The sequence below is a fragment of the Sinohyriopsis cumingii genome, chromosome 11 (assembly GCF_028554795.1).
Source record: "Sinohyriopsis cumingii isolate HCF-2022 chromosome 11, ASM2855479v2, whole genome shotgun sequence".
Taxonomy (NCBI): Eukaryota; Metazoa; Mollusca; class Bivalvia; order Unionida; family Unionidae; genus Sinohyriopsis; species Sinohyriopsis cumingii.
In genome coordinates this window covers 108,863,154-108,879,608 of record NC_142971.1, presented here as the reverse complement: position 1 = coordinate 108,879,608, position 16,455 = coordinate 108,863,154, and the positions used below count along the sequence as shown (strand labels likewise).

Below are 16,455 nucleotides of genomic sequence, written 5' to 3'. Positions count from 1 at the left end.
ACAAAGATAAAGCATGACTCATAGCATCCAATAATTATACATATTTATACAATTGTAAGATGTCTAATGCCTAATTATCTTTTGATATTTTAATGGGTAATCTAAGAGAAATAAAATATGAAAATATCAGTATAAATGATTACAATGGAACAAGTTTACTGATTTAGTCTGGTATCTAATGACAGGAATATACAGTGAAATCAAAATGATAACTACAGCAATGGTAAGCAATTTGCTTATGTAAATATACCCATGCCTTTTATGTATTTCATCCCTACTCCTGTGATGGATACGAGTCCACAGATAAAAAAGCTGCATAACTTCTCTAAAAAACCTAAAAATGGTGAGAGAATTTGTCACGATGCAAGATTTATCTTTGGGTAATGGCCATAAGATGCACTGAGTTTCATTGCAATCCAATGAACACTGCATTTACAAACTTCTGTAAATTACATAAACTGGCTTTAAGTCGAAAAGGGCAATAACTCTTACAAACATAACTGGCACATCAAGATGCATAAAATATCCACATCTTCAGCTCATGAATATAATATGTACCAAGTTTCAAAGAGATCTATAAAAAAAAACTCTAAGACAAGGTGTGTTCACAAGATTCTTTCTAAGATTTGCATACAACCGCAGGACAAAAAAAGCAATAACTCTAACAACATGAGGTCAAATTGGTCCTGATATCACCGAACTGGCTTGGTTAATTTAACTGTTGACCATATCGCTAGGCAAGCTTATATAGTATTGTTAAGACAGAACCTATGTAAATTATCTCCACATTGATCTTACCTATTTTACTATTTTACAATAATAATTTGTTCTGAAGATAATGATATAATTAATATGGAGAGACACTTGCTCATAATCAAAGTCATCCAAGATCTTCTTCATGACATAAACCCACTTCCTGATTTTTATAAAAATTGGCTGAGAAATATAGTCTCTAGATCTAGGGAGGTAACAAGTTCAACCAATCAGATTGAAAGTATCTCACTTATTATAGAAACTGTCTATGACATGGATAAGATAAGCTTAAGGTGAAGCCAACTATGATAGCAATTTGACCTTAAATTCAGCCATTCAGATACAAGATTAACAAGACTATAGAAAATGTTAAAAATGTTACAGTTCTTTTTCTTACAATTTACCTTCAAAATCAGGAAGTGAAGTTGTTATGGGGTTTAACGCCATTCTTCAGCACAAGATAGGCTATACATGGCGGCCAGTATTAATGGTGGAGGAAGAACCCGGGAAAACCCCGGAAAGAACCACCGACCCACGAGAAGCTACCGGCAAGCTTTCTCACATATCCATATTGACCGAGCCCGAGACTCGAACCCATGTAGACAGAGATGAGATGGCAGTGATCCGTGACGGAGAGCGCTTTAGACCACTAGGCCACTCAGGGCCCCTTAGGAAGTGAAAATGAACAAGCAAAGCTGGCAGTTTTTTTTAATATGTAAACATCTGAAGTAAGGCCAAGCTGTTTACTCTATCACCCAAAGTACACCCATCAATCATACACAAAAATAAAGGGAATTAATAGTTCTTTAAACAATACCTAAGATACACAAGGTTTTTCTTAAATAACCAGTATAACCAGTGAGGAAAGTAAGGGAAATTCTTTTCCTTAAAAAAATCTAACCATATGCAAAATACAAAACTGTGGAGTGATACCAAGAAGAGGCATGGTCTTCCTTGATGCAACAGCTTGGTCCTTCTTAAGTACTTCAGAGCTGACACTGGGCCATGTTGATGACCTTGAGATGAAGTAGACAGAGTAGACAGAAATTTCGTTACAAAAGTCTGATTCCCCATGAATGTGAGCCTGTTCTTGGCTGTGAAAGCAGGGGTCATCATGAGTGATGCTGACCCATTTTGTTAGAACTGCATGTAGTTCAGGTCCACTGAGGGAGCATTTATTTTTCTGACAATGCCTGCCACTTGCTAATGTAGTGAATAAGCAGAGGTGAACAAATGCGGCTCTTGAGAGTGGTTTCAATACTGTCATGATAGATTCCACTTTGGGCAAAGAGCCATCTTTTGACATGTTTAATCAAAATTGGACAGAAGGTCATATGGGTCTTTGTTTTGTCCAATATCCTCCCTTTCATGATTATGTAGGATGTCAGTAATAATGGTATGGTAACCTTTGACTGTGATTGGTGCAAACCATTTTGTCAGAGAGTTAGTTATCTGAGGTACTGAGCTGCTGTAGTATGTGTTCTTGGGCACACCATTGTGTAAAGATTTAAATATTTCTTTATATTATCTTAAAATGGAGGGCTATCTTGCTTGAGTGATTTCTCCACCACTGGTTGTGAGGATTGTTTGTTCATGTGGGCTTGTTTAATAGAATCCAGACATGAAGGTTCAGCAACTCTGGGGTGGGATGAAACACCTACCAATGTGGTTGCTTGAGTAGTTTGGGGAATATCTGGATTTTGCTGGAGAATTCTGTTGTGAGATTGATGCAGTCATTGATCCATGATTTTTTTCCATATTAGTGGAGCAATCAGGATGAGGTGACACTCTGATTCTCTTACTTTCTGTATCACCTTCAGAGTCAGAGGTGCTGGAAGGTGAGAGTAAGTGTCCATGCCATTCCAGTCTATAGAAAGAGTATTGACAGGCCTTTGGATCCGGGCCTGGTGAGAAAAATGTTGGGAGTATGGCATTCCACCTTGTCGCAAATAGGTCCACCATTGGTCTATCCATTTGTATTAGCTGATACTCCTGGGACAATGAGTTGACTAATACATTTAGTCTACCATAATATGATGAATTTAGACATAGATTTGTCCTTGAAGATGCCACTTTAGAAAATCCCATGCAAGAAAGCAAATGTCTGGGGACTTGGTTCCACCTTGATATTTGAGATAATTCACCATTGTGACAATGCTGGACAGAGTGACAACTGCCTTCCAATAATGATCCTCCTGCCACCAATGCAGCATGTTTTAAATGGCTCCCATCTCAAGAAAATGATTCTGAGGAGGCCACACTCCACTGGTTTCCTGGAATGATGGAAGGAGTTGTGAACCCAGCACTCCATGTAAATTGTGATTTTTGATGGTTATACTGCATAGGTATACCCAACATGAACCAAATGAGGTTGCTCCATATTTTGAGATGGAAAGCTGCTAAGGATAGTTTATTTTAGACTAATTCAGGGGGCACTCACCAGTTATTATGTACTTTTCAGAGAGTGACATTTGTAAGGTGAAGTTGTTTGCATTCAAAACATATAGCACAGTGGAGAAAATGTTGGCATACCTCTAAGCTAATTTCATGTAATGTGGCTGGCATTTCTTTGGATATTGTACTTTTGGAAATTGTACATGATCTAAGCACACTGCTAACTAAAATGACTGCTCCCTTGTGCTCAAAAATCACCCTGAATTAGTCTAAAGTTCCACTATCCTTAGCAGCTATTAAAATAGAGAAAATGAATTGTGACAGACTAGACAATACCTGCTTCTGAAAGTGCAATGAATGCATTACCAAATATATAAAATGTAAAAAAAGTTATTGACTCTTTTGTTTACAAGCAACTTCTAAAGTTCTGGAAGTGAAAATGACCAAGTGGAGCTAGCACTTTTTTGAAAGGTGCACATCTGGATTAATGCCAAGCTGAATACTCTATAACCCATATTACACCCATGAATCATACACCAAAATAAAGGGAATTAAAGGTTCTTTGAACAATACCTGAGATATACAAGGTCTTTTTTAAATAGCTAGTATAACCAGTGAGGAAACGTGGTGAAAATTCTTTTTTTTTTAAATTCTAACCCTATGCAAAATACAAAACTGTAGAGTGCCACCTATGTGGGTGGATAACTTTTGTATTTTTTTAGCTAAAAGAATTTGGCCTGGGAGGGCTGGATTAGCAAGTTAGTAGTAGTTCTCCTAAGGTTTATGGATTGTGTAACATATTTGAAGAAGAAATAGGTACTTGTGAAAATACATTTTTTAAATAAACCATAAATTTGATGCCAACAAATATAAAGTAATTCATATTTTATTAAATTATGCTAAAAGACAAAAAATTACAGTAAAACAATCATTAGCATATATTTGTAAAGTGTTTGTCAGTAGTGAAACATGCTGTGATGCAAATATTGTGATTTGACATTCAAGATTTTGAGATTCATTTGGATTATTGATCATATAACAGTCTACTACATACATATGGTATATGAAAAGAGCTATAAATCTGATAGCCATGCCTGTGATACTTTCAGAGTACCAGATTTTCCTGAGACACTTTCAGAGTACCAGACTACTTATGATACTTTCTGAGTACCAGACTGTACCTGTGACACGTTTTGAGTATCAGACTGTGCCTGTGACATTTTCAGAGTATCAGACCATGAGAGTTGATAAAATACTCTGAGAGATTTGAGTAATTCTGTGAGATCTGATTTTGTGAGGCCATCGATGTACACTGATGCAAAATTAAAACAATCTGCATTGTGGGTTCACTTTCACTAGATATAAGTTGCTACAGATTTTATGCAAAACAAAATACAGATTTGTACGAGAAAAGGTTTAATACATGCATTGCAAGAAAATAAATGTTACATGAGTATACTGCATTTTCTCTCTCAATTCAATGAGTCTCTATTCATTTTTACCAATATTAAAAGTTTCTATTCATTTTCACCAATATTCAACACACGTCAAAATATATGAATACAATATCAATACTTGAACAAATACAATATTTAGCTCTCTCTGTGGGGGCTACTCACAGGTTAGAATCTAAATGGACACTACAAGACTATGATGCATTGTGCATTCACTTTCACAAGATGTAAGTAGTTACAAATGATGTGTCATGACTGTAATGATGCTTAAAGTATTACGTCTGCATCTTTACTCAGTCTTGCATCTTATTATAAAAACGCTTGAAAGATATGGTCTTTTGGTTCAAAACATCAGATGGAAAAAACTATTTGCATAGCAAATCTCTTATTCTGTGAGCAATCAATCTCAGGAAGCAAGACTGTTCTAACCATAATTCTATGTGAGATTTTTATTAACACTTTGACATTATTACTTATACATACATACATACAGCAGGTATCAAAACAGAGCAAATATCAGAAGAGCTATTCCTACTGTAAACATCAGTGGCATATTTAAAAGTAGAATAAAATATCTTCATCTGCATGTAACTTACGTGCAGGATGGGCTGTCTTTGCATCTAAATAGTATGGTTCCCCTCGTCCTGTTCTGGTCTTGGCCCAGATGAAGATTCGATACTCAGATCTGTCTGTCAAGTTTCCTAGGAACGCTCGACTCTGATTTGGATCATCATACTTGACTGGTTCTGACATTTCACCAACTACCAAGCCATTAACTGATATAATAATAAATACAGAGTGTCATTTATTGTGACAAAAAGTGTTGGATGCAAAACGGCAACTAATTAGTATGATGGAACTTTTATTTTAAATTCTGACATTTATGATGGTTTCATGGTTAACAAGAAACTTTTATTAATTAACCCATTTACTTCATATAGTGTATGGCTTGGTAGGCAGTTGATATACATGGTACACCTGTTACCTATTTGACACCATACACACATCCCTGTTAACTGTTCAGCAGTGTAGTGTATTTTACCTTTAACATAAATTTTAACCATTTTACGTTTTTGATACACATCTGTTATGCATAGAAGGATTTAAGAGCAAAATCTGATCATTATAGCTGCTTAATTATTTTTCAATGAAGAATTTTTGTATGTGCTTTAAAATCTTGAGAGAACTCATTCACCATCAAGCCAGTGAAGCTGTGTGACCAACCATAGCTGCCATTTCTCATACTCGAAATGTATAAATTTGAATAGATGAAATAAACAGATAGACCCTGAAAAAAGCAGGTTTGGGTTTACCTTGCTCCAAGTTTGTATACACAATACAGTAACTTGGAGGCTACATAGGGAGATGTGGCTTTTGCACTACAGGGCCACTTTAAGTAAAGAATCTTTTACATTCACAACAACTGGCTTTCATGAAGGACATGCATGCGCATAATACTAACAAAAATGGTGGATGATTATATAAATATTACTGTGTATGTAACACAACTCATTAACAAATAAAAGATAGTAAGGCAACCAAGCAAGATGAGTGATTGGTGAAAAAAATTTGGAGCAGCGAGTTTCAGAGTTCATAGTTAACTCAAACTTCCTGAATTGGCACTCAGATTTCCTCAAGAATGAAAAGAAGTCACTAGTTTTTGTAAAAAGGAATATTATTTTGTCATGAATCAACAACAACTAAAAGCAGTGATGTAATACACAATGTTTTGCATAGACATGAAGGTAGTTGAAACAAATGTGATCAAGGATAGCAAGAGGATTAATAAATGTGATCAAGAAAAGCAAGGGGATTACTAAATATGATCAAGAATAGCAAGGGGATTAATAAATGTGATCAAGCATAGCAAGGGGATTACTAAATATGATCAAGGATAGCAAGGGGATTAATAAATGTGATCAAGCAAAGCAAGGTGATTACTAAATATGATCAAGGATAGCAAGGGAGATTAATAAATGTGATCAAGCATAGCAAGGGGATTACTAAATATGATCAAGGATAGCAAGGGGGATTAATAAATGTGATCAAGCAAAGCAAGGTGATTACTAAATATGATCAAGGATAGCAAGGGGATTAATAAATGTGATCAAGCATAGCAAGGGGATTACTAAATATGATCAAGGATAGCAAGGGGGATTAATAAATGTGATCAAGCAAAGCAAGGGGGATTAATAAATGTGATCAAGAATAGCAAGGGGATTAACAAATGTGATCAAGCAAAACAAGGGGATTAACAAATGTGATCAAGCATAGCAATGGGATTACTAAATATGATCAAGGATAGCAAGGGGATTAATAAATGTGACCAAGCATAGCAAGGGGGATTAAGACATGTGATCAAGAATAGCAAGACGATTAACAAATGTAATCAAGCATAGCAAGGGGATTAATAAATGTGATCAAGAATAGCAAGGGGATTAACAAATATGAACAAGAATAGCAAGAGGATTAATAAATGTGATCAATCATAACAAGGGGATTAACAAATATGAACAAGAATAGCAAGGGGATTAATAAATGTTATCAAGAATAGCAAGGGGATTACTAAATATGAACAAGAATAGCAAGGGAACCAAACAAGAGGAGCACTCTGTGCCTGTTTAACAGATATGGTTCATTATGGAGAAGTGAATTCCAAAGTTTGTACTGAATTTAAAATTCCCAAATTGGCACACATGTATTCTCATGGATGAGCAAAATTTCACTATAACTTACAATGAAATCATGGCATCAGTATTTTATTGTTCTGTTAGAAATTTTTTTAAAAATTCCATAGTTAAACTAATCTTGTTTTGTTGTGAATCAACAATAACAATTCAATATATCCACATTCACATGCAAAAGTAGTGTTGTAATACACAGGGCTTTCATAGTTAAGAATGTGATCTTTTAGAAACCTCAAGGGAGTCATGTTTTTAACAATCTTTCAGAAGTTGGTATCTTGAAAATAAAGGTAATAGAAAAGTGAACAGTTTCATTAGAAACCATGAAACAACCTGCCTCCCTCCCCTTTCTCAGTGTCAAAGTCCAACCAAGAATGCATCCCTTAATTTTTCAGTAACTCTCACCCTGGATAATGTTGTAATCTATGTTTTTGGACCCCACTGAGACAGAGTTACTGAGGAAGAGGGGTAATGCTAAAAGGAATAGCTACAGAGCAGTCTGAAAATGAAAAGCTATTTACCTCCTTCAAGAACAAAGATATATTCTACAATGCCTGGTTATGCCACATCTAGAATATTGCTTTTCTACCTGGGGTAATAGTGATACAAACAAAAAAAATGACTACTGAAATTTAAAAAAAGAATAGGTAGGGTTATTCTTGATGCTGTTAGATGCACCTTCAACAAATCTTTTAAAAATGTTTCAATGGCTTCCATTTCAAAAGAGAACTCAACAAGTATTCAAACTGCAAGTTATATAATTTCAAAGACAGGAATGTATAAGAAACTGATCAGTTGATTGAAATACAAAATAGAAGCAAGGTATGATGGATGAACAGACATAAGGACAGATGGAGTAGATGGAATATATGAATGCTAATAATAGTCCTTACCCTTCTGATGTCCAATCTCATAACCAGTCAGGATTCCATTGATTTTCTTTGGTTGACCCCACTCTAACAGAAAGTGGTGGGCTCCTCGAACCAACACATTAGCATAAGACACTTGACCTGGTACTGACAATACAAACCAGGGTATTGTGAATCAAAAATCAAAAATCAAAAGAATGAATCAGAAATTCAGAAAATATCACAAAGTAACTAGATTTACCTGAAATATATATTGCAATATATTAAAAGTAGACATGCTTGAATTTTTTTAATTAAAACAAAGTAAATGGTTGAATGAGGAACAGAAAAAATTTGAAGGTAGAATCTTCTTTTCTTATACACAGTTACATATATGATTGTTTTTCCTACAAATATACCAGAAGGCCTATGTTAGCTTATTTTTCCATAACCACTTATGTGCCTGTATGTGCTTATTATCTGCAGTATAACAGTATCTTAATAAACAAAAGTTAATTAAACATTTATAAAACTGAATTTATGCTGATAAATATTTACCGTAAAACATTTTATTCTGTCAAAAATAAAATTGTCCATTTTTTCTCAACCCATCCTTACCTCCTTCAGGTGTTGTCAAATTGATGGAATTGCTGCCATTTGATGCATAGTGTGTATTGACTGCCACTACATCCAGTTCAAGATTAGAAAATGGTGGCAGGTTAGTGGCAACAGCAATGAATTTAGGAACAACTCTTCTCCTCCTCTTCTTGCTTGCCTTGTTGATCATTTCATTTGCTTTTGGAATAAAAATCTCTGTCTTTGACTCGTCATTGTCAGCATGCCAACAGCGAATCTGAATAAAAACCATCTGAAGATGAAGTATCCCCATTTCACCCAACTTATGTAAAGACTCCTCTAAATGTACCCTATGGTCCAACAGTCTTAAAAAATATGAATGACTCAGCACTCTAAATTAAAAAAAATATGTATGGCTCAGCACCCTCAATTTAAAAAATAGGTATGGCCCAGCACCCTCAATTTAAAAAATATGTATGGCCAAGCATCCTCAATTTAAAAAATAGGCATGGCCCAGCACCCTCAATTTAAAAAATAGGTATGGCCCAGCACCCTCAATTTAAAAAATATGTACGGCCCAGCACCCTCAATTTAAAATATATGTATGGCCCAGCACCCTCAATTTAAAAAATAGGTATGGCCCAGCACCCTCAATTTAAAATATATGTATGGCCCAGCACCCTCAATTTAAAAAATAGGTATGGCCCAGCACCCTCAATTTAAAAAATAGGTATGGACCAGCACCCTCAATTTAAAAAATAGGTATGGACCAGCACCCTCAATTTAAAAAATATGTATGGCCCAGCACCCTGAATTTAAAAGATATGTATGGCCCAACACCCTCAATTTAAAAAGCATGTATGGCCCAGCACCCTTCATTTAAATAATACCTATGGCATAGCAAACTTATACTACTAATGCAAGGCTTTATGCCCAATTCATTAAAACACTGACAATTTTATGTCACAGACACATCCATGTAACTTGTCTGATATGTGTACCAGAGTTTGATTAAAATACCTCAAACAGATTGAGAGATCCCAAGTTTGACTGAAATACATTGAACAGTTTGAGTGGTACCAAGTTTGACTGAAATACATTGAACATTTTGAGAGTTACCAAGTTTGACTGAAATACATTGAACAGTTTGAGAGTTACCAGATTTGACTTAAATACATTGAACAGTTTGAGAGTTACCAGGTTTGACTGAATACAATTTCCCTTTGATCAGATACCTGAGTAACTGATCATTATAATCAATAGGTACCCAGTATATTTTTACAAAAATTTTCACAGCTCTTCTGGTTATATAGAATTATTAATGGAATTTTTTCTTTTAAGCAATTTTTGGGCTTTCATTCCATGTACTTCTCTGAAAATGTGGAAAAGTTAGATATTTTGATTCATCTATATGACAGATGTCCTATTACTTTCTGTCGACACAGTTGACTTAGAAAATATGAAAAAAAACAGATATTTGAAGCTTTTACTGTTACTTCCTACTGACTCATAACTACTCAGAAAATTGATAAAAAGGAAAATAAATAGGATATTTTGATTTGTCTGTATGCCAATTTCCATGTTACTCCCGTTGACTTGGAATGACTCTGTCAAAATTATCTTTGATATGGTGATAGCTGTAGTTTCCCTTATTACATATTTGGACCATAGAAAGGAAATGAATATCAATCAGCAGTTAATCTTCTGGCCTGGAAATCATGTTAAGCTTATGTTTGAGCCTGAAATTTTGTTTCAGCAAATCAAAGAGGATTTTACTTTTGTAACACCACTTTTGATTGGCTTAAATTGAAAAGTCAATCTCCAACTCAAGCTCAGAGTTTTGTGATCTCCAAACCTGGATTAATGACTGACATATATTATTTGCCAATGTATAACACCAACCCAACAGCAAACAGCATAGACCCAGATCCCTCATCATTTATTTGCCAGTGGATCATAGTTTACATGGTTATGTCTACATGTGATTTAAAGTGAACATCATATACAGCACTGCAATGCTTGTATGTTATGTGATGGTAGATCTGTAATTTTCAAAACTGTAAATAGTAGTGCACAGGTTGGTACACTGGCAGCCACAGTCACAAATCAGCACACAAGTGGCTCAGGCCATATGGTTGTTCTTCACTGACATGGAGCAGCAGTGAAGTTTGGCAGACCCCTAAGCAACTGAGCAGCCCTTTTTAGGACTTGCAATGCTCACCTCCATGGCATGAGGAAGGGGCTAGAAAAGGTGCCCTAAGAATTGACTGCTCCATCTTTTCCTAGACAGATAACTGTGGCTGGTGGGGACCCTACATCAGCAGTGGAAACATGACAAAGAAAAAGATGAAGATCATTCCTCTCACCCTCAGCACATGGAAAGTGCACACACCTTTGGACAGAAATGATGCTGACAGGCGTCAGAGGAGAACTGCCTTGTTTGGCAGAGAGCTAGGCAGATACAACATTGACATTACAGCTTTGAGTGTAAACTGCCTTGCAGGAGAGGATGAACTTTGTGAAAGGGATGCTGACTGCACCTTCTTTTGGAGCGGAAGTGGAAGTAAGCAGTGATGTGAGGTTGGAGTTGCCATTTCAGTGAACTCAGTATCTGTTAGCGAGCTAGCTGGACTTCCAAACAGTGTGTTTGACAGGCTTATGACCATGAAACTCAACCTGTTGAATAGTCATCAGTGCCTATACCATGGCCAATTTGGAAGAAGCAAAGGACAAATTTTATGAAGAACTCCAATCTGTCATAACCTGTGTTCCCTAGTCTAACAAGTTCATCATCCTTGGTGACCTCATGAGTTGGCTCTAACAACATCTCCTGGGAAGGGGTCATTGGAAAGTATGGCATTGGCCACTGCAACAGCAATAGTCTTCAATTGCTTCAGACCTGTACAGAGCACAAACTGTTCATCACCAACACTGTCTTCCACCTCCCTACCTGCAACAAGATAACATGGATGCATCTCCGATCTAAGCACTGGCATCTCATCAACTATGTGATAGTCAGACAAGCAGGATGTATGGGTGACTGAACCCGTGTGTGGTGCAGAATGTTGAACTGACCACCACCTTGATGTCTCCAAGCTAAACATCATAAACCTAAGAAGATTCCAAAATGATTGACCATCACCAAGCTGAAGAACTCCAACTCCAAAACGACCTTTGTCAGCACTCTAGAAAATCTTCTTCAATCCACCCCACTGGACACCCTGAATGTGTAAGTAGCCTGGGTGACCCTTAGAGAGCTGGTCTACAACACCAATACAGAGATCTTAGGGCCCTTCTCCAAAACAGCACAAGGACTGGTTCAATGAGAACTGCGACAACATCAAGCAGTTGTTGGCTGAAAACATTGCCTCCACAAAGCATACCTAAATGATCCAAAGTCCACCAGTTGCCTTTAATAACATCATAGGACTGTTCAACTGAAACTCTGGCAAATGCAGGACTCTTGGCTGAGTAACAAAGCTAATGAGATCCAAACCTATGCTGACAAGCATGATATGAAGAAGTTTTATGACGCACTGAATGAAGTCTATGGCCCATCATCATCAGGATAATCCCCTCTCCTCAGTGTGAATGGGAACACGCTGATAACTAATGAGATGATACTTGAAAGGTGGGCTCAGCACTTCAACTGCATCCTGAACATCCATCAGTGATTAAACCATTGATCATCTGCCACAAGTGCCAGTCAAAGAAACACTAGATGAATCACCAACCCTGTAAGAGACCCAAAAAGTGATACATCTGCTCTCCAGTGGCAAGGCTCCTGGATCAGACTCAATTCTGGCAGAGATATACAAGGTAGAAAGTGCAGCTCTAGCTCAAAAGCTCCATCATTGTTTCAGCTCGTGTGCCAGAAAGAAATGATCCAAAAGGAATTTAAGGATATCACTATTATACACCTGTATAAACACAAAGGAAATCATCAAGCTTGTGACGACTAACAAGGTATATCTTTGCTCTCCATCACAGGCAAAATACTCACCAGGATTCTCCTCAACCATCTTGCATCACACCTTGACAAAGGACTCCAATCAGAAAAACAGTGTGGATTCTTGAAGAGCATGAAACCATCAACATGGTGTTTGCTGCCAGGCAGTTGCAAGAGAAGAGCCAGGAGCATAATGCAGACCTTTTCTCCACCTATGTCAACCTGACCAAGACCCTTGACACTATTAGCAGAGAGGGCCAGTGGAAGATCATGGCCGAGCATGGATGACCAAGGAAATTATATCACCATGGTGAAGCAATTCCATGATGGCATGGAAGCTAGAGTCTGGGACAATGGTGAAATATCTGAGCCCTTTCCTGTCTCAAATGGAGTGATGTAAGGCTGTGTGCTGGGGCCAACACTTTTCAGTTCTCAGCCATGCTCACTGATGCCTTCCAGGATGGTGATGTGGGAATCAGCATCAGATACTGAATTGATGACAAACTGTTCAGCCCTGGAAGGTTTCAAGCAAAAACTAAGACCATAACAGAATTGTCAGAGACTTACTATTTGCTGATGACTGCACACTCAACACTGTCTCTGAAGCTGACATGCAATGCAGCATTGACAAGTTCTCTGATGCTTGCACAAACTTTGGCCTTATGAACAACACAATGAAGACTGAAGTAATGTATCACCCAGCCCCAGGAAAACAGTATTCTGAGCCAAACATCACAGATAAAGGCTGAGAATGTCATAATCGATGAGGAAGTTAATGCCAGGATTGCAAAGGCCAGTGCAGACTTCAGCAGACTAAACACAAATGTCTGGAACAGAAGAGGCATTAGTCTACTGCTGAAGGTGTACAGAATGATAGTACTCACTACGCTATTATATGCCTGTGACACCTGGACAGTGTGCCAGTGCCATGTGAAGAAATTGAACCACTTCCACACAACTTGCCTCAGAAGATTCCTCAACATCAAGTGGAAAGAAAGGATCCCAGATACTTGCCCAATCAAGCCTACCAGTATCTACACCATCTTGATGCAGTCACAGTTGTTATGGACAGGCCATGTTGTTCGCATGCCAGACCACCAGCTTCCAAAAACACTCAGAAGATTCCTCAACATCAAGTGGAAAGAAAGGATCCCAGATACTTGCCCAATCAAGCCTACCAGTATCTACACCGTCTTGATGCAGTCACAGTTGTTATGGACAGGCCATGTTGTTCGCATGCCAGACCACCAGCTTCCAAAAACACTCAGAAGATTCCTCAACATCAAGTGGAAAGAAAGGATCCCAGATACTTGCCCAATCAAGCCTACCAGTATCTACACCATCTTGATGCAGTCACAGTTGTTATGGACAGGCCATTTTGTTCGCATGCCAGACCACCAGCTTCCAAAAACACTCTTTTATGGTGAGCTTGAACAAGGAAAATGCAACAAAGGAGGCCATAGAACACAGTATAAGGACATCCTGAAGACATCACTGAAGAACTTTGGCATTAGCTATGACACATACAAACAGACCGCCCAAGACAGGGGAATGTGACACTCCTCCATCAGTAAAGATGCTGATGCTAGTGAGACCAACAGGACAGCCATAGCAGAACAATGGAGGAAGGCCAGGAAATCCTGAGCCAGTAACCTCATGATCTGCATTGCTGCCATCCTCTGTCCACAATTCCATAGAACATTCAGAGTGTATATCAGCCTCTTCAGCCAACTAAGCAACCACAAACAATTTGTTCCCGCTATAACACTGGATGACAAAAGTGATCGTCATCAACTCGACGGACAAACTCATATTTGATTTTGTACAACTAAATAGGTTTTGACAGTTTCTACGGCATAATATTCGTATTCATCCTGCATTTTTATAGTGACACAGACTGGTTCTTTAATTCTCAAGTTTTAAAACTTGTTTCCAGTCTAACAATATAGATAGAACCAGTCTAAGAAGAATGACCTGGCAAAAATGGTGACTGAGTGCTATTCAGAAGCCTTGTACAAAACTGCTGAATGCTCTTTCAGTAGCACACAAGTTCACATGTACAAGTCTTTACTTTGCAAAATGGCAATCTATTTGATTGACAATTTTCTTTATTATCCAAACATTACCATATGAACTCAGTTATCACAAATATCACTGGTATTAGCTAATCTTGAGCTTTAACTTTGTAATGCAATATTCTACTGATACAGCTTAATTTTGGTCTTCAGGAACATCTGCCAATGCAACAAACAGTGAAAAATAAATACACTGAAACCTGTTTATAAAGAACACTAAAGGGATTGCAAAAAATATGTTAATTTGGGACAGGTGCCTTCATACAGATGTGATATTTTTAGGTCAACTTAATATATGAGGGTCAAGAATGTTGCCTATATGAGCAGGTACTCTTTAAATAGAGGTACCCACTTTTAATTAGGCAGAATTAACCGTATTGACTTTAATAAGAATCTATCCATCAATAATCAAAGCCATGATTATCTGAAGTGCATCTCACCTTGTATCCCTGAAATTCACCCCTCATCATGGCTGGGGATGTATCCACAGCATCCCACTGGAACCAGGCTTCTTTATCTGTCACTTCTTTGCCTGGGACAAGCTCAAAGTTGCTTGGTGTCACCAGTGGTACTAAGACAAGTAAAATATGCATCTTTAGAATAGTAAACTCAATATAGAATTCTTGTAAATGGAAAATAAAATTTATATTTGAAGATATTCTACTTATGTACATATTTATAATTAATAACAGTTTTGATTTCATGTGATTTATTTCAAAGATCTAAAAGTCACAGAGTACACTTGAAATATACTTGTGTACTAATAACATGAAGTGGAAAATGTGTATACCATATATACTTGCATATAAGTCAAGTCCATCGGCAAGCAACATAGACCCTGATATGCTATTGCATAATGTTTTGATTTACAGATTACTCCTAAAAAAAAATATCAATCCAGATCTGCTGGCACATTAAGTGATGACGGATCTATGCAGTCTACTGTTGTTTCTGACTGGCATATACAATAGCAATAATGAAGAAATTTGTACATTTTAAAATTTTCAATGTCCTACTTCCAGGCATCAGTGATACATCGGGGCCCCGAGTGGCCGAGTGGTCTAAAGCGCTCTCTGTTATGGATCACTACCATCTCACACCTCTGGCTGCATGACCTCTGGCTGCATGGGTTCGAGTCTTGGATTCGGACAATGTGGGAATGTGAGAAAGCTTGCCAGTAGCTTCTTGTGGGTCAGTGGTTCTTTCCAGGGTTTTCCCGGGTTCTTCCTCCACCATTAATACTGGCTGCCACAACAAAACCCCACAACAATAACAACAACAACAGTGATACATCAACTCTGGGTCTTAGATAAATGTGCTCTGTCTTAAGTTCTGAAAATTTAAGGGTACCTATCCTCAATTGATAAAATTTTTAACATTAAATAATCATCACTACGGACATTTATAATAATTTATTTCATTAGGTAAAACTTTGCCATAGATAAAAAAGTGAAATGTTTGAATAATCCTCAGTAGACAAATTCCACATAACCTGAGACGTGCAAAAACATACTCCAAACAACATCACACATTAACTGGTTCAGCACAAAATCACAGTGAAGCCATAAGAATGAAAGTGAGTCAGTTTGGGGAAGCACCCTCATGATGCTTTTACTCCCGTACAGTATTTACTCCAGTTTAACTCATGTCCAACTGTAGACCACATGGACCCATACCTGCCAACACATACTGTGATAGCATAAACTAATACCAAATACCTGC

The 16,455-nt window shown here is 37.4% G+C and overlaps 1 protein-coding gene across 5 annotated transcripts in view; it reads right to left on the bottom strand.

Moving 5' to 3' along the window:
* Positions 1 to 16,455, bottom strand: part of LOC149789265 (neuroglian-like) — a 237,891-nt gene that overhangs the window by 27,157 nt on the left and 194,279 nt on the right. For all 5 annotated transcript variants that reach the window (XM_089975441.1, XM_089975442.1, XM_089975440.1 and 2 more), the window contains 4 exons: positions 15,174 to 15,304; positions 8,752 to 8,986; positions 8,179 to 8,301; positions 5,198 to 5,377 (listed from right to left, as the gene is read on the bottom strand). In XM_089975441.1, coding sequence (XP_089831567.1) covers positions 5,198 to 5,377; positions 8,179 to 8,301; positions 8,752 to 8,986; positions 15,174 to 15,304 — 669 coding nt within the window. The remainder of the gene's footprint in view (positions 1 to 5,197; positions 5,378 to 8,178; positions 8,302 to 8,751; positions 8,987 to 15,173; positions 15,305 to 16,455) is intronic.